At 40.1% G+C, this 27055-nt stretch overlaps 1 protein-coding gene across 8 annotated transcripts; it reads right to left on the bottom strand.

Moving 5' to 3' along the window:
- Nucleotides 1–1635: 1635 nt before the first annotated feature.
- TUBD1 (tubulin delta 1) lies at nt 1636–27054 on the bottom strand. Of its 8 annotated transcripts, XM_070482867.1 has the most exons (10): nt 26806–26961; nt 26454–26606; nt 25759–25974; nt 24063–24210; nt 23018–23234; nt 21776–22007; nt 15829–15993; nt 6987–7127; nt 4928–5111; nt 1636–3312 (listed from the first exon to the last, which is right to left on the bottom strand). In XM_070482867.1, exons 3-10 carry the CDS (start codon nt 25928–25930, stop codon nt 3210–3212), a joined length of 1362 nt encoding a protein of 453 aa, XP_070338968.1. In that variant the 5' UTR covers nt 25931–25974; nt 26454–26606; nt 26806–26961; the 3' UTR covers nt 1636–3209. The 8 variants fall into 8 exon arrangements, with proteins under 8 accessions (XP_070338968.1, XP_014712448.1, XP_070338970.1 ...); XM_014856962.3 differs by lacking the exon at nt 26454–26606 and having other exon boundaries at nt 26806–27040; XM_070482869.1 differs by lacking the exons at nt 23018–23234; nt 26454–26606 and adding an exon at nt 22923–22972 and having other exon boundaries at nt 2311–3312; nt 26806–27004.
- Between the last annotated feature and the right edge of the window lies 1 nt (nt 27055).

The raw sequence follows: 27055 nt of genomic DNA, 5'->3' as shown, positions 1-27055 counted from the left end.
TTCTTGTGCAAGCATTCCTGCTAGTGGAAATAGGATTCCATTTATTAATAAGGCTAACATTGCATGATCTGAGACATTTCGGAGTGTAGGAGTAGGAAGTTATGTAGTTAAAAATGTAAAGCCAGATTCTTTTTGGTTAACATTCCCAAAACCCATAGGAAACAATGTGCTTGATACAGATGAGCAAATATCTCTTAAATAACTGATTATTTGCCAAAAATGACAAGTTAGTGGGTAAAGCCATATTTGGTAGGTAAATGGAAGAACAAGAAAGGGTTGACTGCCAAACCTTGGGCTCACGGGAAGAGAACAGCGGGATAGGAACATATGGAGCCTGTTTTAAAACAAAATTTTGGACAAGAATTCAAGTGTGATAAACATGATGGTCAGCAGAAGAATCACTGGTCTGTCCACTGTGGAGACGAGTCGATGGCGCCAGAAAGGAGACGTTTCAGACAAATTTAAAGGCAAGACTACAGCTCCCAGTTCACTGTTCTTTCCCTTGTACCACATCTTTCTTGCAAAAAGTTGAACATGGACATGGGCAGGATAGGAAGCAATATTTAGGAAGCTAGAAGTGTAGCAGCAGACGTCGAAAGAAACTTAACTACATTGTGAACTTCTTCATTTAGACTATGTGGTATTGATCCCTATATCCTTAACATCTTGTTCAATGCCTGGGACTGAACAGATATTGGTTGAATGAGTGAATTGACTGAGAAGAGTGAATTGTGGGCACACGTACTGGTTAAATAAGAAAGAAAGATACTGCAAGATAGACTGGATAACACTGGGGTGGGGGGACCCAAAGCTAGGAGCAAGAAGGAACGAATGGGAAGAAACAGGTTCTACAGTCTAAAGAGCTCTTGAGAAAAGCACAAATGGGGGAGAGTGAAAAGCCTTGAAAATAAGCAGCCGTTTAAACTGTACACATTGCCTATAGGGGGGCATCCTGGCTCTGTGGGATAAGATCTGATTTTACAACTGTATTTTATCTTCCTTGTTCAACTTGTTCCACTATTCAACACAGTACGCCAGTTACCCAGTAATCTAAGAAATTACATATCACAGTTTCTGGATCTGCATGCCCAGGAAGCTATGATTCTAATGATTGACCATTTTCTCCACACAAATCAAAGTACATTTCCAACGCCACTCCCTATCTTGAAGCTTTGATATCAGCTCCTTGTGTTAATTTTTAAGTTAAAATCACAACTCTAATAGGAAAAATTTTATATTCTTCCCAATAGACAAGAAAAAAATATTTTCCATGTTAATGTTTAAAACAAGTTTGCAAATATTTAGGTATCTACACATATCAAGTAATGCAATTGTAGATCATACAAAAAGTGTCAACTCACATAAGTAAATGGACCCAGAGCTCTAATTGAGGTTTACTTCTAATACTCACCTGCCATTGGTTCTATGAGTTGCCAAATTAGAAATATATTTGTCCCCATCAGTACCTCATGAATTCCCTTCTCAAACACAACATGATTTCAATTTATGACTTTCTTTAAGCTTAACTTCTAGCAAGATTTCTCAGAATCAGCTTACCCTCTGGTGAGATAATTCAATTACACATCTTCATTAATGATGGTTTAGTTTGAAAAACTGTCTCAGTCTTTGGATGTTCTCAATGCTAAACAGTTACTTTTAACTTTATTTTGTAAAAATTATGATCTAATTATTTTTCCAGGATTCTTGGGTTAACAAAATGCAGCAGTGGGGTGTGCCTTTTAACAGCTCAACAGACCACTTTTTACATTCCTTAGAAATAAGATATGGTTCAGTATTTTAAATCATAGCAACAGTTGATAAGAAAAACAGCAAAAAGGTAATAATTTCCATATGGAAAGAAAAGGAAGAAAGCAGTGAAGTTGTGAACTGTCATTTTTCCATATAAAAATAAGTTACCACTGGGAGATTTGGCAGGAAGGGCAAATGTTCCTATTTGTTTCCCATTTTACATTTGCTAATACATTGCATGTGATGCACTCTATTGAAATACACCACTCCCCTCAAACTCAGCTGCCAATTTCCAAGTGTGTTTTGTCCTTCTGAGCGAAACCCACATCTGTATGTGTCAGTTTCATAAACCACAGTATTTCCTTGGTGATAATTTTCTCAACTTAGTGAAACTTTGGTGAAAGCTCTTACCTCTTCTACTGCAAAGCATATAACCATCTTCCACACTAGCTAAATACCTGTAATTTTAAAGCACTAGCTGATTAAAATCAGTTTCTGCTCTGGCATTCCAAGATCTAAAAGAAAAACTAGCCCAATTTTTTCTTTCTTTTTTTTTTTTTTGGTGAGGAAGATTAGACCTGAGCTAACATCTGTTGCCCATCTTCCTCTTTTTTTGCTTGAGGAAGATTAGTCCTGAGCTAACATTTGTGCCAATCTTCCTCTATTTTGTATGTAGGATGCCACCACAGCCTGGCTGATGAGTGGTGTAGGTCTGAGGGACCTAAACCTGCAAACCCAGGCTGCTGAAGCAGAGCGTGAGGAACTTAACCAGCATGCCACAGAGCTGGTCCCTAACCCAATTTTCTGATGCCCAGAAAACTTAACAAAAACAAAGTAAACATTTACTTATTTACTTTTGTGTTTAAGTATGATATACATTTATTAACAGAATCCTGACATTTATTTTTAAAAGGCTGTTTAAAGTGGAAAATCTTACCCTATTATAGAATAAAATATTCACAATAGATGTTCACACTGTAGCATTTGACAACAGCTCCCTCTTGTGGTTCAAAACATTCACTTCAAAGATTAATATATTTAAATACAGTAGTGCAATTTCTGAGCTTAAAATTGTGCTATGAAAGTTAAGCTCATATTTAGTGAATCTTTTTTGGAATAAAGAGGGAAGATTTAGGAACAAGGGGACAAAACAGAATATTCCCTTTTTTGGATAGTCCCAGAGATCCAACATCTCAGCAAACTGTGTCCCAAGTTCTTTATAGAACCACCAATTTTTTTTTCTTACAAATGAAAAGACCAAGTAGATGTTTTCATTGAAAACATGCTATTCTCCATTTAGAAGGTTTTCCTGCTTTTCTGTGGGTATAGTATGAAGAAGGAATCAGCATTCAACTTTGTTATTTTAACAGATAGAACTTTGAAAACCTTACAGAGAAAGTACTATTGAAAATATTTCAGTCCAAACATGACTTAAGGTACTTTTGCCCCTTTTTTCAAGATCAGAGAGTGCAATAACTGGCAACGACCTGTTCTAACAATGCGAAACTGTCCAAAAAGTCCTCTTCTTCAATTCCAAATTTTGTGTACTGATGAACGTAGGCTCTGGTGAAAGAAACAGAAAATGTAAAATAAAAAAATCTCAGGCAAATGAATAACTCTTAAAATCAAACAATAAATAGGCCTCTCCTAGCTCATGAACATTTGAAGACTGCAGAATCTCTTCAAAGTCTTACATTTGTTTTCATGTTTACTGCAAAGAGTAGCAAATTTTCAAAGTTTATGCAAGCTCCCTGTCTTTTTAGTGTCCAAGAGAGTGACAATAAGAAGCACACAGGAGAAAGCAGCACGTTCAGATTTGGTTGTCCACCCAGCACGTACTCAACACCCTACAGGAGATAAGTGGAGTCAATGTAAACTCTAAAAAGTGCCTGAGACGTTTTATCTCAGGCTTGGAACGATGGGAACACGTTAACCCAGTTCCAGGAGTGGAGCGAAGCCCCCCACGTGTCTTTCCCACGTTTAATCTGCAGTTATGCCAGGTGGTCCTCTTCACACTCCCCACCCCCAAAACGTTCTGAGGCAGGAAAAATCATGTGAAAAAGAATATCAAGGGCAGATATGAATTAAACTGATGTAATAATGGCTGCTACCAATTAATGAGAGTGGGAAGAGAAGGATACCAGAAAGGGACAGAGAGTTCCAAGCCCTGCGGAGTGAGGGTGTATGCAACGGCTGCATGCAGGAGGGGGCCTTGGCAACTCCAGCTCATCACAGAGAGGCCTTGTCCAGTCATTTGAGGAATTCTGCTTTGATATTAAGTAACTGTGGCAGAGGTCAAGAAACCTGAGAACACATTTCTTAGTATCTAGTAGACATTTCTTAGTATCCAGTGGAGTTGAACTTGCAATATTTCTTACTGAGCAAGATCAGGATGTCTTCCATTCTTCCAAGGATCTTATTTTGGAAAACCATCTTATCGTCCCTGCCTTATAATAAAATTTCTACGTTCCTTTCATTTCATTTAGAAACTATTCATTTAGTCTAATAATAATAATACTGAACAATTATTGAGCACTCACTAGTCAGGCACTGTACTAGGTATTTTTACATGATTATCTCATTTAATCCTCACCACATATCCTCTCAGTTTGGACCCATTGCACAGATAGGGAAATGAAGCCTGAAGTAATATGTCCAAAGTCTCACACCTACAAAGTGGGAGCCATGCTTATTCCATGCAACAGATTGAATGTTTGTGTTCCTCCAAAATTCCTATGCTGAAATCCTACCCCCTAAGGTGATGGTATTAGGAGGTGAGGACTTTGGGAGGTGATTTCATGATCATGAGGGTATTCATGAGGGTGGAGCCCTCATGAATGAGATTAGTGCCCTTATTATATTAGTGCGTTATTATATATTAAAAGAGACCCATGAAAGCTCCTTTGCCCCTTCTGCCATCTGAGGACACAGCAAAAAGCCACCATCTATGAACCAGGAAACAGGTCACCAGACATCAAGTCTGCCAGCACCTTAATCTCGGACTTCTCAGCCTCCAGAACTGTGAGAAATAAATTTGTTTTTTTATAAGCTACCCAGTCTATGCTATTTTTGTCAGAGGAGCCCAAACAGACTAAGATACTCCAGGTCCTGCCTGGTGTTTTAACATTATCTTATCTGCCTAAGATTAGAAAGGTTTGTAGATTTATTTTTTACTTACTTTGAAGCAAACATGTTCCATGCTTTGCCCACAATCATATCAAGTGGTTTTACTAAGAACTGGCTATTGCTGACCAGTGCTGCAGACTTCTCATACTTGCTAAAGGCTCGCTGGGTTCTCCAGACATTGAAAGCATTAACAGGCTCTAGCCAGGAAGTATAGAGAGCTGGATCTTTAAATCCCTCTAGAGTAAAACAACATAAGCCACTGTTTACATGATAAATCATTAATTTTGGAAACAAATTAATAAACAGATATTTTCTTATCCATTTCACCAGAAATCTCCTTTTGTTTTGCCTTTTAAAGCTGGCTTTATATTGCTTTTGGATAAATGAACCATAGTCATCATTAAAAAAAGTAATAGTTCACACCATTCAGAAAAGTATTAAGGAGAAAATGTAAAAGTCAACTGAATAGCTGAAATGCCACCACCCAGAGATAATGACTATGAACATTTTGCTGACCCTCTGGTGTATATAATTTTATATACATGCTCTTCTGTAATCAGCATTTTTCATTCACCAATATGTTGTGAACCTCTTTTCCATGTCAATAAGTATCACTCATATTTAAAGTCTCTTTATATGAATATACCATAATTTATTTAACACATTTCCTACTGTCGGGCATTTAGGTTGTTTCCACATTTTTGTTAGTGTGAAAGAATGTGCAATGACTATCTTTGCAAGAACATCTCTATGCACCTGTGTCATTTGCTGTGTGTAAATTTTTGCAAGGTAGATTACTTTATATATCCATTTAATAATTCTCTTACTTTAAAATCTAAAATGAAGAATATGAAGAAGGTGTACCATCTGATTGACTTGAAACGATCTCTTTTTAATTATTACTAGTTTTTATCTAAGGGGTATTCCAGGTTTTCTTTATATACCAGCTAGAAGCAGCCAATTTGATACTGCTGAAAGCATCAAATAAGGACAATATAAACCTAGAGACTTACCACAGAAACAAAAAGCTAATCAGAGTACTGCTCTTACAACTTCCTGAAATTTTTAACAAAATGCTGTCACAGAGACCACTAGTTGTTCCACAACACCCATTCTCCCCTTCTTCTTTAGTAACAGAACCCCCCAATTTTTTTTTTTTCTAAAGATTGGCACCTGAGCTAACACTCATTGCCAATCTTCTTTTTTTTCTTCTTCTTCTTCCCAAAGCCCCCCAGTACATAGTTGTATATTCTAGTTGTAGGTCCTTCTGTTTGTGCCACATGGGACGCCGCCTCAGCATGGCCTGGCAAGCGGTGTCATGTCCACCCCCAGGATCCGAACTAGCGAAACGCTGGGCCATGAAAGTGGGGCATGTGAACTTAACCACTTGGCCACGGGGCCAGCCCTGAAGCCCCAGATTTTAACTGTGTTCACAGCCACCCTTGCAGCTAGGTGTGGCCCATGACTCAGTCCTAGTCAGGGATACAAACACAAGTGTGGTGTGCGTCCTAAGAGGAGGAAGCTTGCCCTTCTTTGCTCATTCCTATGTGATTTGATGGCTGAAGCTCAAACAGATGGTTTTTTTTTTTTTTTTTTAAAGATTTTTATTTTTTCCTTCTTCTCCCCAAAGCCCCCCGGTACATAGTTGTGTATTCTTCATACATAGTTGTGTATTCTTCGTTGTGGGTTCTTCTAGTTGTGGCATGTGGGACGCTGCCTCAGCGTGGTTTGATGAGCAGTGCCATGTCCGCGCCCAGGATTCGAACTAACGAAACACTGGGCCGCCTGCAGCGGAGCTCGCGAACTTAACCACTCGGCCACAGGGCCAGCCCCTCAAACAGATGTTTTAGACGATAAGGAGGAAGCCACAAGGTGAGGACAACAGAATAACCAGATTCAGGATGAAAGAATTAAACCTCTATCTGGTTTAAACCATTCTATTTGGGTGTTCAGTCACATATTAACTGATACAATTGTTACATTTTGCTACAAAAACACATAGTTATTACTTCCATTTCTCTAAGAATAAACCCAAGGACATTTTTTTTAACATGTGTACCACATACATGTGCAAAACGTACATCATAATTTTCACCTTAACTTCTGCTTACCCAGATCTGCACTGTGCACATCTTTCCCACGAAGGATGAGTAAGTTAGCAATGGAAGTGTTAAAATGAAGCTCCTTGTTGAGAGACATTTTACTAAGATTGGGCAGTCCTGGTAAAGGAGGCCGTATCTGCCAGTCAATACCTACCAAAAGCAGAAAGTAAGAGATTTTATAAATGGCTTTGAACAAGAAGAGAAAAATGTATTATGGTATGTGTATTTTACATAAATTTTTATTTGATAAGTAAAAGTTGTTTTTTTTCTGAGAAAAGTTTAAAAATCCTTATTTGGTTGACCTAAGGTCATTCCAACTACTCAGTCCTGAGAAACGCGTGAAATAATTCTTCATCGAATATTAAAGCACGGTGGTAGGTACATACAATGGAATTTCTATTCAGCAATAAACAGAAATTATTGATACACATAACAACATGGATAAATCTCAAAAGCATTATGCTAAGTGAAACAAACTTGACTCAAAAGATTATATCTGGGGCCGGCCCCATGACAGGGTGATTGAGTTCATGTGTTCTGCTTCGGTGGCCTGGGGTTTCGCCAGTTCAGATCCTGGGCAAGGACATGGCACCGCTCACCAAGCCATGCTGAGGTGGTGTCCCACATGCCACAACTAGAAGGACCCACAACTAAAAATATACAACTATGTACTGGAGGGCTTTGGGGAGAAAAAGGAAAAATAGAATCTTTGTTATTAAAAAGATATCTGTATGATTCCATTTATAGGACACTGGAAAAGGTAAACGGGAGCTAAATTCAGATCAGTGGCTCCTAGGGGCCAGGGGGTGGAGGGAAGAAACCGCCTACAAAGGGGTATGAGGGAACTTTCTGGGATGATGGAAATATTCTATCTCAATTGTGGTGGTGGTTACACATGTCTAAGTTTGTCAAAATTCACAGAACTATACACTTAAAAAAGCAAGAACTTAAAAATACAAAAATGTTAAGGGATGTAGAAATATAAAACAAAATAAGACTGAAAATTGACTAGCATATTGAAATATTAAGAAAATATTCTTACATTATACATAGGGTAGAGATAAAACTCAGTGCACAGTAACAGACTGATTTTCAGCAAAAATAGAAATACAAGAAATAAAAAATTTTGGCATGCTGAACTCAATAATAGTAAGACAAACAAGCCAATTTAAAAATTGGGAAGATGTTTGAATAGAAATTTCACCAAAGAAGATCAACAAATGGCTAACAAGCACATGAAAAGATGCTCAACATCATTGTCATTAAGAAAATGCAAATTGAAAACACAAGGAGACATCAATTCACACCTATTAGAATGTCTATAATCAAAAAGACTAACAATATCCGACGTTGGCAAGGATGTGGAAAAACTAAAATTCTTCAACTGCTTGTGAGAATGTAAAATGGTGTAGCCACTTTGGAAAAGAGTTTAGCAGTTTTTTAAAAAGTTAAATATAGTTATCCTTTGACCCAGCAATGCCATTCCTACGTATATACTCAACAGACTGAAAACATGTCCACACAAAGACTCGTACACAAATGTTCATAGCAGCATTACTCATAATAGCCACAAAGTGAAAACAAACTAAATGTCCATCAACTGCTGGACAAATAACCAAAATGTGGTATATCCATTCAATGGAATACTGTTCAGCAATACAAAGGAATGAAGTACTGATATATATACTACACTATGGATGAACCTCAAAAACATTATGTAAAGTGAAAGAAATACGACACAAATACTATCATTATATAATTTCATTTATATGAAATGTGCAAAATAGGCAAACAGAAAGCACATCAGTGGTTATTTGGGGATTGATTGACTTCAAATGGACACGGGGAACTTTTTTGGAGTAATGAAAATGTTCTAAAACTGGATTGTGATAATGGTTGCACAACTCTGTAAATTTACTGAAAATCATTGAATTGTACTCTTATAATAGGTGAAGTATACGGTATGTAAATTATACCTCAGTAAACCTATTTAAAACTTATGACATGCTGTCAAAGCTGAACTTGTTAGATAATTCATCATTCTGCTCAAAAACGTCCAAAAAATGTTCAAAAATGAAAAGGGAAAAGTTAAGCAAATAAAATTTATAATGAGAAGGGAAGTAAGTAACAAAAGAGGCATTATCAAAAATAAAAATAGGGGCCAGTCCTGTGGCTGAGTGGTTGGGTTCGCACACTCCGGTTCAGAGGCCCGGGGTTTCGCAGGTTTGAATCCTGGGCGACGACGTGGCACCGCTCATCAGGCCATGCTGAGGTGGCATCCCACATGGCACAACCAGAAGGACCACAACTACAATATACAACTATGTACTGGGGGGCTTTGGGGAGAAGAAGAAGAAAAGAAAAAAAAAAAGAGATTGGCAACAGATGTTAGCTCAGGTGCCAATCTAAAAAAAATAAAATAACTAAAATAGAAATAAACCCCAGATGGGTTAAAATTTAAATATTAAAAATAAAACTACAAAAAATAGGGCCAGCCCAGTGGCGGAGAGGTTAAGTTCGCATGTTCTGCTTTGGCAGCCCTGGGTTTGCCGGTTTGGATCCCAGGTGCGGACATGGCACCGCTCCTCAAGCCACGCTGTGGCAGGCATTCCACATATAAAGTAGAGGAAGATGGGCACAGATGTTAGCTCAGGGCCAGTCTTCCTCAGCAAAAAGAGGAGGATTGGCAGCAGAGGTTAGCTCAGGGCTGATTTTCCTCAAAAGAAAACTACAAAAAATACTAGGAAATAATAAAGAATATTTTTCTATTTTGGGGGTAGGTGAGACTCACAATCTATAAAGGAAGATTTACAGGTTTGCTCACATGAAAATGTAAAACTTCCATATGATGAAAAATAACATACAAAAGACAAAAATGATGGACAAAAATACTTGCAATCTTTGTCACAAAAAAGGGGTCCAGATCCATAATAATATATTCCCTTCATCTAAGACACCATTTATCACAAGAAAAAAAGTTGTCAAATTATTTACTTAGACTATTAAATTTTATATTTACTTTTTTTTTTTTTTACAGATTGGCACCTGAGCTAACATCTGTTGCCAATCTTTTTTCTTCTTCTTCTCTCCAAAGCCCCCAGTACATAGTCGTATATTCTAGTTGTGAGTGCCTCCGGTTGTGCTATGCGGGACGCCGCCTCAGCATGGCGTGATGAGGGGCGCCACGTCCACACCCAGGATCCGAACCAGCGAAACCCTGGGCCACTGAAGCAGAGTGGCAAACTTAACCACTAAGCCACCGGGCAGGGCCCCCATTTTATACTTATTGAAAGAGTTCTTTTAGAGTAAATTACGTGTGTATTTTTAAAAATCATGTATCATTCTTGAGCAGACATAAAGTATATAACAAAATAAACTGGTTAAGGTTTTCCTAAAAGGTATTCGCATTCAGTGACTTTATCATTTTTTGACTCAGCATTAACGATGCCCACGTTTTTCACACACTACTGTCCTCTGTGCCTCCAGCACATCGGTGATGCAGCATTCCTTCAAGGAATCTGTGAAAACACCAAGTCATCGGCTTTTAAACTGGTTTTGCAATCATGTAGAGCACATCTACCTTTGACTCCTGCTTAAGGAATGTTGCTAAACTTGTCTGTTTACCGTGATGACCGCCTCTTCCCCACCCTAGCAGAAAACTAAAGGTTTATTTTCAGGAGAGGATATGATTGAGGGTCTCTGGTCTGGAGAACACGAGGCAGAAGTACATACTGAAGGCAGGGCAGAGTACATACTGAAACCAGAGAGATCTAGTGAAAACCAGGAAAGCTACGACCCCTCCCTCCACTTTCCCCAGATTACTGGGGTTTGTCTAAACCCTCTGAGCAGAATATCCAACACAGGAGATAGGAAGAGAGAATGCCCAGGATGACAAATGCACACGGGCTGTAGAGGGCAAAAAAAACCTCGAGTGAGGCGGGTCAAAAGGCTCTAGGAGAGATTTCTCCAAGAAGATGACAATGATAAACTGATAGAATACTTGAATATATCATAAAAATTTAAACAAGCAAAGAAATACAGTTGAATAATTGACAGGTACACAGAAAAACCAAGCAAACAAGAAAATGAAGCAATTATTAATTCCAAAGAAAATAAAAAATTATACAGGAAAGGGAAAAGTAATCACAGGGTATGACTGTGGCTCAGCTGTGAACAGCACTTACTTGGTCGTGATAACATAAAGCTGAATACTGCTTTAACCCAGGGACGACACTACTCTATCGGAAGGATGAGGAGACAGAAAGGTGTTTGTTGGGCTTAGGGGCCAGTGTGGGAAAAAAGCTAAATCCTAACCTTCCACATCGGAAGTAAGATGGTAATACCTAAATAATTGAAAAATCAATCAATGGCAATGAATAGATAAAAACGGTAAAAAAAAAAAAAAAAAAAAAAAAAAAACCAGCAAAGAACTTTGAAAAATGGTTGCCCAGGGGCTGGCCCCGTGGCCGAGTGGTTAAGTTCTCATGCTCTGCTTCAGCCGCCCAGGGTTTTGCCGGTTCGAGTCCTGGGCGCGGACATGGCACTACTCATCAGGCAATGCTGAGGCGGCGTCCCAGATGCCACAACTAGAAGGACTCACAACTAAAAATATACAACTTTGTACTGGGGGGCTTTGGGAGAAAAACGAAAAATAAAATATTAAAAAAAAAAGGAAAAATGGTTGCCTCTGGGAAGGAGAAAACAGAGGAGGGTTACAGACTGGTAAGTTTTAACAACCAGTTTTATAGAATTACCTAATTTTTTAATCTATGTGCACAAAATAAATTACGGCACATATAGAGTAGAAAACGATGTAGCTATTAGAAAGAATAAGGCATGTCTAAACGTATTGAATTGGAAAGAAGGCCACAAAATATTGTTATGCTGAAGAAAAATTGTAGAAAAAATACATATAATGTGATGCCAATTTTCTTTTAAAAGTCTGTTTATTCACACCCTCAGAACTCTGACTCTCTCTAGTTCTCACTTGCATAAATTAATCCAAAATAGCAAAAATAAATCAACTAATAAAATAAAACTTTAAAATAAAATGTTTTAAAAACAAATAAACAACTAAAATTATAATTTACCTTGGTTCAGAGGACCAAGCCAAAAGCCATGGAAAATTATTCTTAGGCCTTAGATTTGAACCAAGAAACTGCCAGCACGTGCCCTGCTGAATTGTTATGGACCAACGACTCCTGTGTGCCTTCCATCTCCCCCTTTTTGAAATAGAGTGTCTACCAGTTATCTTGTGCCTGTTCCCCCACGGTCTGTTGGGAGTGAGGGGGATCATACAAAGAGCTATACTCAAGAAATCCCACCTGAGGAGCGTAAATTCACACCTGGACCTGCTTTCAGATGAAAGATTCTGGACTTTAGGCTGAGGTGCTAATGCGGAAAAACTTTTGGGGACCTGGAGAGGGGTTAAGTACATTCTGTATATGGGAAGACATGACACATTAGGGTACAGAGGGCAGAGAGTGTTAGCTAGCCTCCAAGATGAACCCCAATGATCACTGTCTCCTGGTATTCAGACCTTTGTATGGTCCCCTCTCACATGGGATAGGGCTGATCTTAACAACCAAAAGGATGGTGCAAAAATGACGGTGTGTGACTTCCAAAGTTAGGTCATAAAAGACACTGAAACTTCTGCCTGGCTCCCTCTTGGATCACTCATTCTTCCTGTTGCTAGGATATGTGGAAATAGACACGTTGCTGATGGCAGTATTCATGGTGGCAATCTTCATACAGAGCAGTCTGATAACATACGAAGAGTTTTAAAACTATATCCTTCAACCTGGTTAGTGACATAAATATATTTACTCATATATATTATTCATATATTAATATATATGAAAATATTTATATGTTCAAAGCTCTATCAATAACTGTGAAGAAGGTTGACACTCTTAAGTCCTGCATGGGAAAATGACTAAGAAAACTGCGGTTTATTGACCTAAGAGAGCTCAGAGCAGCAAGTCTTACACAACCCTGAGGAACATTGTGTTCCTTGAGATATTAACAGGTATTGCTAGAAAAACAAGTACTATAGCCAAAAAATTCGGGCAGCACTACTTGAAGATGTGAACTTTCTACTTAGCTCCAAACCTCAGGCACTATAATCTAAAATCAATAAGGTATTATAAGTAAATGAAGAGGAAATCCACTTTCATAGTATTGAAACCTAAGTTATTGTAATTTAGGGTAAAATATATGCTACTAAAATAATACACAGTAGTGATTTCCAATTAAACATGACAAACGGAACACACCAGTTTACTGCCACTCTTTCCCCAAATCTCACTAACGAGACAGTACAAGGATTTGTTAAAAGCATAAACAAGAAAAAAGGGAATGGGAGAGAAGATAAAGGCAACAAAATTTTGGAAGCATGAAAGCCAAAAAAAAAAAAGAAAGAAAGAAAAACCAGCAGTGGTTACTGACTTAGCAACTAGGGAAAGCTGAAGCTTCTGCCCATGGTGAAGGTCCTGGAAGCAGGTAGATAAGCCCTGAGTTAACTACCGCCAATCCTCCTCTTTTTTCTGAGGAAGACTGGCCCTGAGCTAACATCCGTGCCCATCTTCCTCTACTTTATACGTGGGACGCCTATCACAGCATGGCTTTTGCCAAGCGGTGCCATGTCCACACCCACGATCCAAACTGGCAAACCCCGGGCCACCAAGAAGTGGAACGTTCGAACTTAACCGCTGTGCCATCGGGCTGGCCCAGGCACTTTCAAAAGAGGGAGAAACGGGAGAATTAGTTAAAAATCTGTATGGGAGCAGTGAGAGGCCTGCCCACTCCCTGCAGCAGGGGGAGCACCCCCTCCATTCTAGGAGGTTCCCAACCAGTGAGGCTCAGGCCTCAGCCACATGACACGCTGGGCCACTGTTTCAGGCTCTGAAGATACAGCAGTAAACAAAACAGATAAAAATCCCTGTCCTCAGAAATCTTATATTCTACTAAGAGAAATGAAAGATCCACACTAAGGAATTCCAGAATGCTACAGACAGAGAAAATCCTAAAAGATTCAAGAGACAAGAAAACAGGAATAGACATCAGATTGATGTGGGACTTCTCAACAGCAACATCGGAAGCTGGAAGATAACAGAGCAGTGCTGTCGAAATACTTTGAAATACGTGAATACTTCAGGTACAAGTGATTCCCAACCTCAAATCCTATACTTGGCCAAATTATCAATTAAATGTAAGGGCAGAAGAATGACATCTGCAGCCTTAAAATTTTTCCCTCCCCGGTACTCTTTCTTAGGAAGCTCCTGGAGGATAGAGTCTATCAATACGAGAGAATAAACCAAAAAACAGGAACATCTGAAATCTAGGAATCAGGGGATAGAATACAGAATGAGGCAGAGATGCCAATGCTGGCTGCTTATCAAGCCTGGAGAGCAACCAGTGCAGACTGAACAGGAGGATGAAGCCCTCCTAAAGGGACATCTCTAAGCAGATAAGAAAGTAACAGATTACCGATGGGTTTGAACGTGTTGAGAAGGGATTGATTTTTATGGAAAAACTTAGGGATAGATCAGTGATAGGTACATAGAATATCAACCAAATAAATATAATTATTAACTGTAGGAGGAGAAAATAAACTGTACATCAAATAAAATGTAATCTGTATATTCGGTACATGGTTCAACTGTGAATAATATTTATATAGAGAAAGTAATGTAAACACTGAAAACTGATCTAAACCAAAAGTATTGGGAGAAAGAAGGGAGATGACGTGTGTGTGTGTAGAGGGAAGGGTAAGAAGATTCAATCCTCAAGTTTCATATTAAGAAGGAAACTGATGGGGCCGGCCCTGTGGCCATGTGGTTGAGTTTGTGCACTCCATTTCGGCGGCCCAGGGTTTCGCCAGTTCAAATCCTGGGCGTGGACATGGCACCACTCATCAGGCCATGCTGAGGCAGCGTCCCACATGCCACAATTAGAAGGACCCACAACTAAAATATACAACTACATACTGGGGGGCTTTGGGGAGAAAAAGGAAAAATAAAATCTTAAAAAAAAAAAAAGGTGGCAACCTATAATATCTAAACTTGGAAAATAAAACACACAGTATAAGCAAGATATTTAGAAATATGTGGGCAAATTCTAGAAGAAACAGCTAAAAACACTGAAAGTAGTTTCAGCAGGTCAGTGGGGAAGTGTAGGACAGAGGACTGATCTTTTCCTCCTTATAAATTCATACTGGACAATTACTTGACTTTCAAAAAATATGAGATATAATTTACATACAATGCAATGTACAGGTTTAAGTATACATTTAAAGGAATTTTGACTATGTACTTGATTTCTTTCTTTCTTTCTTTTTTTTTTTGAGGAAGATTAGCCCTGAGCTAACATCTGCCACCAATCCTCCTCTTTTTGCTGAGGAAGACTGGCCCTGAGCTAACATCCATGCCCATCTTCCTTTACTTTTTATGTGGGATGCCTGCCACAGCATGGCTTGCCAAGTGGTGCATAGGTCAGCACCCGGGATCCGAACTGGTGAACCCTGGGCCGCCAAGAAGCGGAACGTGCAAACTTAACCACTGTGCCACCAGGCTGGCCCATGTGCTGGATTTTTTAAAAACCATGTTCATATATTACTTTATAAAAATAAAATAAAATAAAAATAAATGTCACATTCATCTGAAATTTTTTTGGGAAATGAAACTGTGTGATTAAGAAGCCCTCCTGGGATGTCCTGGTGAGTTTCTGCAGGAGCTTCCCTGGCCAGAAGAAGGGACCATTATTTCAACTGGCCCAAGCCAGTTTATATTGAGAACTCCAGTTCAGCATTTTTCTCAGCTTGCGGCCTGCTTATTTTTAAAATACCCTTTACCTTCTTCCATTTTCGCATTAGAAATGAGCATCTGTCTCAAATGCTTGAGGAGGCCAGCCCAAGTAAACGTGCTGTATGCCAGTGAGTTCTCAGACATTTGAGGAATGTTACGAACACCCAGCATCTTGAATTCAGGATGGGGAACTAAATTCTCCATTAAGTCTCCTGCAAAGAAAAAAAAAATCTGAACTAAATTTTAAAATTCCACATTGCTCCCATTGGCCTCTATGCAACCACGATTTGATGGTTTTGGGTGCCAAATGTATTTTCTCCTCCAAAGCCAGAATTGCTTAAACTCTAAAATGTAAATAAAATTTCACAGTGAACTCTATTACAGACCACATATTTGCTTCATTTTGGCACCTATTTTAGCATGAATGAGAAAACACATTTTGCCAAAAAGGAAACAACAGTTTAGAAGCTAAGTAGCTGGAAATGTGAATGAAATATTTAGCTAAACCCCAGGAAAACAAAGAAGGCATGTGATCTAATATGCTTTTATTGTCATTCTGTGTCAATATTCCTTTAGAAATTTTCCTAGGTCTATTTTCCTAGATTTATTTTACCTGGCTAAATGATAATTAGAATCCGTTAGCATCAAACTCTACTAGGAAAGAAGACAGGATTGGTAATTCCTGAAGAGAGGAATACACTTTGTATTTACACTGAAACAGAATTAAGGAGAAAAGGCTAATTGCTTTGCATTCAGAGCTGCTTTATATATTTACAGAAAATACCTAGAAGAGTGAGAAAATATACTACCATAACATGAAATGTAAATCTTATAACATTGAGTGCAAACTCATATCCTATGTCCTAATGAAAAGAACAAATTTTGACATAAACATCTAGAAAATGCTCTACAAATGATCTTATGGCTAGTGTAGTTTCCTCTAAACATAAGAATTTTTTTCTGTAAAACATCTAGAGCTGAATCCGATTACATAGCATGACGAAACAAATAACAGTTAGCAAATAATTCCTAAGCACTAATACACGAATTATTAATTGTCACAATTTGCTTTCCCCTCCAGCTTTTTTGTTCAGCTACTCTCATCTTCACCTTCTTGGGCCTTGTCAAGACCCTGTTATTGACTGAAGGTTTGTGTCCCTCCAAAATTCATATATTGAAATCCCAACCCCCAAGGTGATGGTGTTAGGAGGTGGGGCCTTTGGGAGGTGATCAGGTCATGAGGGTAGAGCCCTCATGAATGGGACTGTGCCCTAGTAAAAGAGACCCCAAAGAGCTCCCTAGCCCTTTCTGCCATGTGAGGACACAGTAAGAAGGTGGCCATCTATGAACCAGGAAGTAGGCTCTCACCAGACGCTGAATCTACTGGCGTCCTGATCTTGGACTTTCCAGCCTCTAGAACTATGAGAAATAAATTTATGTTATTTATAAGCCACCCAGTCTATGGTATTTTTGTTATAGCAGCCTCAGTTGACTAAGGCAGACTCTAATCCATGGACTCCTGCCTTCTCAATCCATCAATTTCCCCTTCTTCACTTCCCTCCTTATCCAGCTCCTTGCCCCTGAGTCTCTTCATCAAATCTTTCTGGTGAAAATCCAATCTCGGATCAGCCCTACTCCTCACATTCTGTGCCTGTCAGAGCACAGCTACAGAAAGTCATCCCACATGGCAGACTGGGACCGTTGGAATTCATAATCCCCGAACGCTGAAGCCCACTGATGCTGATGCTTTGTTGAGAAGATGACATCTCCTCTAACAACTTAGTGGAGCCACCTGGATATCTGAGGTCATTTAGTGCAGAGACTCTGGGGCACAACAGGCATATCTGAGGAACAGCGTGGAGGCCATGTGTCTGGAAGAAGAGAAGGAGAAGGAGAGAGCAGTAGGATACAAGATGAGGAAAGTAATGGGAGGCCAGGTAGAGCAAAACCTTATATGTGACTGCAAGGACTTTGGCTTTAACTATGAGTGAGATGGGAAACCTCTGGAAAGTTTTCAGTAGAAGAATAACAAGATCGGAATTAAACTTTTTTTTTTTTTTTTGAGAAAGATTAGCCCTGAGCTAACATCTGCTGCCAATCCTCCTCTTTTTGCTGAGGAAGACTGGCCCTGTGCTAACATCTGCGTCCATCTTCCTCTACTTTATATGTGGGATGCCTGCCACAGCATGGCTTGCCAAGTGGTGCCAGGTCCACACCCAGGATCTGAACCTGGGAACCCCAGGCCGCTGAAGCGGAACGTGAAAACTTAACCGCTGCGCCACCAGGCTGGCCCTGAATTAACCTTTTAAACACGGTAAAGCCAGAGTTCAGTCTGGCTGCTGTACTTAAGAAGAGGCTGTGGTTGGCAAAGGTGGCAGTGGGAAGACCAGGTAAGCTGTCCTCTGGATAACTGCCCACATGACATCTCCACTAAGATATGGCAAAGGCACCTAAGGCTCAACATATCTCAGACTCACCTCTTTCTCTGCCCCCTACTGCGCCCTACAAACCAGAGCCTGTTTTAGTGTCTCCAGCCTCAGCTAACAGCACCACCACCTACACTGTTGACAAAACAGGGCCCCGTGAGTTATGCTCTACACCTCCCTTTTTCTCATTTTTCACATCCAATCCAGCACTTAGTCCTGTCCCTTTTACCCCACTCCCCAGTCTCTCTCAAATCCATCCTCTGTACTCTGTCCCCATTTGTTTAGTCCCATTTAGCAAGGACCTACTATATGTCGGGTGCAGCTCTGAGGATAGGGGCATAGTGGTAAACAAGACAGACAAGGCCTTGCCTTCATGGAGCTTCTATTCTAGTGGTTAGAAACAAAGAATAAAAAAGATAATAAATGAACAAAACAATGTCAGAGTGGTAAATGTTGGGAAGGAAACAAACCGGATGATACTATAGGCACTTACTCCTCAAATAGGATAATCATGGAAGGCTATTTTAAGGAGGTGACAGTGACTGAAACTTGAAAGATGAAAAGAGAAATGGTCAGGAGAATATACTTGATAGAGGGAGCAGGGAAGTAATGAGGACAGCAAGAACAGACCCTCCCTTCGAGGTTTGTTCTAAAGAATAATAGAGAAAAGGGACAATCACTAGAGGTGATGTCAAGGGAGGGTTTTTTCAGTGTGAGAGATGCCATAGAGTAGTTGTATTGGAAGTAACCCAGGAAACAGGCACAAGCCAATGGTGTGGAAGGACGAGAGATGAGTGAGGAATTAAGTCCCTGAGAAGGGAGACGGGACGGGACCCAGAACCCAAGTGAGAGGTTGGCTTGTGATAGGACACTTCTCCCACTGTGACAAGGTAAAGTGGGCTCAGCGCAGTGTGTGGGCTCAACACAGTCAAGTTTGTAGATGTAGGGGTGGGAGTCAAGGGAGCTCCCATCTAACTAACTGCCTTTATCTTCTCAGTGCAGTTCAGTGAGTTCAAGCCATCATAATCTTCCCAGGGAATGACTTGACCAGCCTGCAGACTCAACCTGCAATCAGCTCTCCATAGGCGGTCCAGTGGATCCTTTCAACAGTAAAAGTGATTATGTCACCAACCTGCTTAAAATCCTTCAGTGGCTTTCCCCTGTTCTAAGCTTAACGAGGAAGGCCTTTCAATGGCTTACAAGGACCTACAAAGTCTTCCCCTGTTCACCATTCTAGCCTCAGATTTCACTCATCCCCTAAACCATTCTCTGTGTTCCCGTGACACTGTATTTCTCTGTATCCTTGATATGCCATGCTTCCTTCTGCCAGAGGGCCTTTGAACATGCTGTTCCATCTGCACGTGCTATTCCCTTCTCCCTCTCCTTGCTTAGTCAACTCTAAGTCCTCATCCAGCTCTTGGCTCAAGTGTTGTTTCCTCAGGGCAGCCTTCTCTGCCTCTTCCGCCTGAGTCTGGTTTATTCATGACACAGTCTCTTGGAACTGTACTCCTTTCTTTCAGAGCATTTAACTCAGTTTTTAATTATACAGTCTTGGTGTCACTATTTGTTTAATGTCTCTCTTTCACAGTGAACACTGTGAATATCTGTGTTGGCTCCCCACTGAATCCCCAACATTTAGCATAGTTTCTGGCACATAGCAGGAAGTCAATAAATATTGGTTGAATGAACAGATGTGCATTATGGCAAGTACTGTGTAAAGCACAGAAATTAACAAGACACATGTCTGCAAGGCAGCTTCAAATTAGTGGGGACTACAAAACATGCACATGACACAATCCCGCTCTAAGGAAACACATGGTGCTAGTTAAGTGGTAGCATCTGGGAAGGGGTGGAAGGAAGACTGATTTTTGCTTGCATATTCTTTTGTACTCCTTGAATAAATGAGTATATGTGTATTACTTTTAAAGATAAGTGAACACACTCAAAGAAACAATAAAGGCAAAAAACGTTAAGTTACATAAAAGAGATAGAGAATGCCACAGGAGTTCACACAAAACAGAGCTACTTTTAGGGAAAAGCCTCAGTAGGAAAGCTTTCTGGAAAAAACTATCACTTGAATTGGACCTTGCAGGATAAGTAAGGTTTCAGTAGAGGTGAAGAAGGGAGGAAGGAGGGATTTCTAAGGAGAGGGAACATTGAGCAAAGGGACTATGGCAGGAAAGTACCAGGTCGACGAAAAACAGTAGAGACAGGATGAAAAGTAGGTGGGGATCCATGCAGAGGTGGGAGTAGGTGATGAAGCTAGAGAGCTGGGGTTCAGGAAATAACGTGGAGGCCAGGCTAAGGAGTGCTGACCAATCTGGCAGGTAATGCATGAGCCACAGAATGATCATAAGAGAGTACAAGGATTAGATCTGTCCATTGGGAAGGCTCATTCGGGGTCAGTGTGCAAGATGGACTGTAGGGGGAAGAGGCAGGCAACAGGAAAGAAAGCTGGATTATGACCACTTAAGACAGGAATGTCCATGTAGACATAAGCTTATGTTTTTACGCCAAAAAAAGAGAGAGAGAGAGAGAGAAGGGGAATAGAAAGAGGCTAGTTTACTTTGTACTCAAGGACAGCACACAATATTAATTGAGAGATATTGACACCCTGAACCAGTGTCAGAGAGATCAAGAAGTAGGGGAAGAATGCAGACAGATGGCAGAGATGGCATCAACAGGTCTGACATACTGATGAGATACGAGGACAGTGGGAGAAATCCAGGTGACAGGATTGAGGAAGAGGGGAAGGGGAGAGAAAGCAGGGGGGAAAAACGATGAATCCACTCAGAACATGATAAATTTGAAGAAGCAGAAGGCAAGTAAGAACACTGGGATAGGCAACTATTTGAGAAAGAGATTAAGACTGGGGGGGTGAAGATCACAGTCATTTGCATCTAGACGATTTGAACGGATAAGGCACCACTTGAAGAACAAACTGAAAAAACAATGGTGGGTTTCTTCATGAGGTGATAAAAATGGTGGTTGTAAAACTTTGTGAATATGCTAAAAAACATTGAATTGTATACTTTAAATGGGTGACCTGTATGTGAATTATATCTCCAAGTTGTAAAAACAAAAAAAAAAAGAGGAGAAAGGATCCTGAAGAATGGAGTCAGTGGGTGTCCATCACTCTTTTAAGAAATTTAGTAACTTCTCAATAAGACAGTTTGGAGAGCTAAGCAGCTCTTTAGGAAGGGCTTTTTGTTTTCTTTTTAGGAAGATTAGCCCTGAGCTAACATCTGCTGCCAATCCTCCTCTTTTTGCTGAGGAAGACTGGCCCTGAGCTAACACCTGTGCTCATCTTCCTCTACTTTATATGTGGGATGCCTGCCACAGCATGGCTTGCCAAACGGTGCCACGTCTGCACCTGGGATCTGAACCAGCGAACCCCAGGCCACCAAAGCGGAACATGCAACTTAACTGCTACGCCACCGGGCTGGCTCCTAGGAAGGTTTTTGAGATGAGGGAGACCTTCAGGCAGAGGGGAGGAGCAAGTGAAGAATAATTTGAGGCATTCAGAACATAAGACTTTCCTACACAGAACATACAGGGGGACAAATACCTAATGGATTTCTTCTGTAGTGAAATGAGCCTTCCGCAGAATAAGTAGGCTGGAACACACTTCCCAGCTGATGTGCAAGGACCTGATTTATATCACTGAAGGAGATCTGCTTGATATTCATCAGTTTCGCACAGATCTTATGAACAGCATCATTCTCATGAACAAGGAGGGCGTCTGAAGATCGGTACAAGTGAGAAAGAGTCAAAACGGAGTTGTAGTTCTGAACAATAACCTGGAGACAAAAAGGTCAGAGAGAAGAAAGGTAGGAGAGAATAGCAGTTAAGAGGGTAGATTCTAAAGGCATCCTGCCTGGGTTCAAATCCTGACTCTGTCACTTTTTAGCTATATGATCTTGGACAAGTTATTTAATCTCTCTATGCCTCAGTTACCTCGCTTTTAAAATGGGGATAATTATTACCCCAGCCTCCTAGCATTGTAAAGATTAATGACAGAATGCAAGTAAAGCCCTTAGAACAGCCTGCATATCGAAAGGGCTCAGTAAACGGTGACTACTACCATCACGCTTTCCTCCTACATCATTTCCTATAGTGACTTATCTCACCTCTGTTTTATCATTTCCCCTACTAGGCAGATCAACAGGAAACTGGCCTGTATAGAAATTTCCTCTCAATGAAAAGAAATGAAAATTCTTTTAAGGTTGGCAATGGCACCATGAATTCCAACATGAGGTCAAGGTCCTTGCTTACATACTGTAGCCAGAGGGACTAACATAGGAATGGGTTTCTGAGAGAAGATGCACAATTGTCTTCTTAGGATTTTTTTTTTTTGCTGATGAAGATTTGCCCTGAGTTAACATCTGGTGGCAATCTTTCTCTCTCTGTGTTGTTGTTTTTTTTTTTTTTTCCAAGGAAGACTGTTGCTAACACCTGTGCCAATCTTCCTTTATTTTGTATGTGGGTCACTGCCATAGCATGGCCGCCGCCAAGTGGCAAATGTCCATGCCTGGGGAACCCAACCCAGGCGGCCAAAGTGGAGCACACCGAACTTAACCACTAGGCCACAGGGCCGGCCCTTTCTTTGGAATTTTTAAAAACAAGGACATCTCATTTATTTGGAAAAGTTTAAGCAAAGTTAAACAAATTGTTCATGAAAGTACTACAGCGTATAATCACTCCTAGAGCAGTACCTTAAGGTTTCCAAAGGGTAAGATCAATCTTTCATCTACATTTATTTCAACTGCAAAGAATACAAAATAGAAAATTTTCAATTAATATTCCATACCTCACCAGTTCCATAAGGCCATATAATCTGATTCATTTTCAAAGAGTTTGAGTACTGATCTTGTAAATTCTGTGTAACGAAGGCTCCTAGCCCTGATCCTGTGCCCCCAGCCATACTCATTATGATAAAAAAACCACTCAAAGAGTCACATTTCTCCACTTCCTTCTGGATTAGGTTCCTTATAGATTCTTCATGCCTGGGTCCATGAACAGAGTAACTAGGCAATGCAAAGGAAACAAATACAAATACCTTTCAATTTAACTGAAGAGATGCAATGCAGAGAGAATGATATACGATAGAGAAGCCTTTTTAAACCTATGGGAATGAACTAACTCTCATGAAAGGCACAGGTACCCTGATGGACAGAAATTGAAATACACAAGTTAACTTGTTAAATGTACTTAACAAGTGAATAGGACTGCTAGGAGAGTGAATTTACTGGGTACAGAAAATTCTCTTTTATAAGTCATTCCCATAAAATGGAGACTTAGCCAGAGACTTCAATTACCAGACAGTTTTGGAAATTTATGGTACAATATTCAATATTCATAATAATACTCCTAAAGCAGTGATTCTCAAACTTTGCTGCACATTAGAATCACCTAGGGAAGTTTTGAAAAAATCTCAACATCCAGGTTTCATCCCAAACCAATTAAATCAGAATTTCTGGAAGTGAGCCCTAGGTACTGGAATTTTCCAAAGAACCCCAGGAAATACTACTGCCTTGTTGTATTCCCTATTAGCTGGAATACCTGCCAGATAAAGATATTGTATTATCTGATAAATAAGTTAGTTGACAGAATGACAGTGAAGAAGTGGAAAACGCTGCTGCAAGAGATCCCTAGTTTCATCACTACCTGGACCTGAGCACACACCTACGTGAAAAGAACGAGAGTTTCTCTTGGGTGAAGTCATACTTTAAATTTTAAAACAGCAATTTTGCAATTATGTGCTTGGTATATCAACTGTGCCGCTGTAATTACACTGTCTGTTGATCGACTGTGCAGCTTTATCTAAAGTGAAAATCATGAGGAATTATTCTTACCCATACGCCCAGTTGTTTCCCGAACCTTGTTTTTGACAGAAGCTTGAATGCTGGCCATATTTCCATCGGCCAGACTGGGCAGCCTTTGATAGTGTTTGATTGATAACTTTAGGTTCCATGTCAACAAGTACAGCCCGGGCAATTGGAACTAGAGAGGGAAAAAAATCAAAAGATAAATATTTCATATGTCTGATTTAGGTTAACTCAGAGCATAAACTTCTAGGTCCAAAAACCGCCCCCCCAAACAACCCAAAGGTTGAGGATAGAAAGATCTGTCATACCGCTTTACTGCTTAGAAATCAAGGTAGGCAACAGCAGGTATATGGAGATGGCTCATAACGGCTAACATTCTGCTAGGTAGGATGAATCGATGTGGGCTAAAATGATCATTGGGTCAGGTCTACAAATATCTGTTGATGCTCACAATATACCATGTACTGTGTTGGGAATACAGAGATTAAAATAGCATCAATTCAGTCCTAGAACGACCAGTGGGTTAGACAAAACACATCAACACTCAATCACAGTATGATGTGATATGACCCATGACAAAGCCATACCAATGGAGTAGCATATTCAGGGGTACAAAATACCAGGGGCATAACAAGCAGCTCAGGAATGTTGAAGAAGAAGATGGGAAGAAGGGGGTGGATGGGGATGGAAAGCAGGCAGGGCTCGGATCTTGGAAGTCCTTGGATGCAGTACTAAAAAGCTTAAAATCGGTCTTTTAGGCAATGCAAAACCAGTGAAAATGTTCAAGCAGGGAGGGAATAGTCAGATGCCTTTTTTAACACAGCAGTGTAGAGGACAGATGTGACAGACACAACAGTCTAGGCAGGGAAACTCAGAAGGAGTATCCTGAAACAGTCCAGGTGAGAGAGGATAAAAGCTAGAACTAAGGTAATGACAATGAAGATGGAAAGGGGAGAACAGTCTCAAGAGATATGTAGGAGGTAACTTAAGCAGATTTTGATGTTTGACTGTTTGGGGCAATAAGAGCCTAAGTTTTAAGGAGCCCTTGGGTATGGAGATATGGAGTTTCAGAGGCACATGGCAGATACAGGTGGAGATGTCCAGTAATCAGCGTGCAGCCCGAAAGAGATTTGAGAGTCACTCGTGTAAAAATGAAGCAAATTATGAGAGTGACTAAAATTGCCCACAGAGAACTGCTCTGAGGACAGCCTAAGATGCAACCAGTGGAGAAGAAAAGTTCAGAGATGAAGGAGAAGGAATTTCAAGGAGGGAGTTTTATAGTTACTGTTATCAAATCCAGTAAAGAAGTTAAGTGAATTAAGAAAAGAAAAACAGTCATTGGATCTGGTAATTGGGAGACCACTGCAGACTTTTCTTATAGCAGCTTCAGTGGTGTTGTAGGGAAGAAGCAGAATTATATTGGTTAAAGAGGGTTCTCCTTTGCAAATCCTGGATGAGAAGGCAAAGAGACAGGAAAGAAGAAAAAAGCTACAGTCAAGAGACAAGTTTTATTTGTTTGGTTTTAGACTGGTAAGCTCTGAGCATTCTCACCAGCTGAAGGGAAGATGCCACAGGAGAGGCAAAGGTTCTTAACACAGAAACAAAGGGTGGAGAGCATTCTCCAGTAAGATGGGAAGGGGTGAGGTTCAGACACTGTGGAGGGTCTGGCCTTGAAGAGGTTGGTTATGTCAGAATAGAGGAGAGGACTGCGGACCACACCTACCTCCATTTTCCTCCTCACTAAAGAATCTTTCTTTGCAAGATGCTTGATATGCTTCATTCTCTCTTTTAGAGGAGAGTCTCTGGGGACAGTGTGAGTCAATAAATAAAGCATCAAACACTTCGAAACCAATCTGATTGCCACACTGACCAAGTTGCACTGTTACTATTGACATGCTGAGACACAAACTAGGCCTATTTCCTCAAAACAGTGAGCAACCTGTAATAGAAAAATATAGGCTTTCAGAACTACTACATTACTAATAAATAAAGAACAAATAAAATGCCCTATGTGTTACTGTACATCAATAAAAAACGTAATTTTAAAATGCCATGTATGTATATGGTTTTACAGATGAAATAGCTATGTTGACTAAGGAGCCAAGCATTCAGGGAAGTTGTTCTGTTTCTACGGTTTTGGGATTTGGAATTTACTGTACCCAAATCCATTGATACACAGCTCAATAGTTTCCAAAATCTGATTTGTAATCGTTATTTTCTTAAGCATGCACTTAAACAAAAAAATGAATGTTGGTTGAAGGAATTTGTAGTATACACTTCACACCACAGGGACACATAGAACGCAGAAGTTAGCTCAACAATTCTACATTTAATCAGCATTATTTCTCTCTCTTCTAAATAATGACGTTCTCCCTCCACCGATCACCTTTCCGGGCTGGTAACTACAGTAACACTTACAACAAAGACTAGGTGTTTAGCTCGGGTAGGACAGCGAGGAAGACGAAGCTTGGACAAAGAAGACCACATGAAATACCAGAGCAAGTCTTCACTATTTTTAGCAATGAAAAGAGACAATTTTTGATAAAGACCGCACACCACGTCTGTGCAGCACTGGAAAAGAACAGTGGCTTGTGAGCCAATTTTCAAGCAACCCTGCAAAACAGCTATCATTATTCTCATTTTACAGATAAAGAAACTGAGGCTCTGAAAAATTATGTGACTTTCGCAAGGCCACTGAAATAATACATAGCAAAGCCAAGACGCTCCCTCTCCCCACCAGCTCCAGGAGCGCCCCATTAACCCCACTCACTGACAGCACCAGGACCAGCGGTTTCCGTCTTGTTCAAATGTCGAAGCGACAACCCTCTCATTATGCGCATGCTCACTTTCAACACTAAAAAAGCTACAGAGAACGAATGCGCATGTTCCACAAACGAAGAGTTCTGTGTATTTTTTTTTCCTATTCAGAAAGGTTAATTACGCATGTTCAAATTCAATTTATCAACTTCACAGATGGTACGCATGCTCACTGTCCATCAAAAGCTGCAGCTGAAAATGCG

Source organism: Equus asinus, chromosome 13, assembly GCF_041296235.1.
Source record: "Equus asinus isolate D_3611 breed Donkey chromosome 13, EquAss-T2T_v2, whole genome shotgun sequence".
NCBI lineage: Eukaryota > Metazoa > Chordata > Mammalia > Perissodactyla > Equidae > Equus > Equus asinus.
Note: the sequence above shows the minus strand (reverse complement) of the source record. Positions and strands in the feature narration are given on the sequence as shown.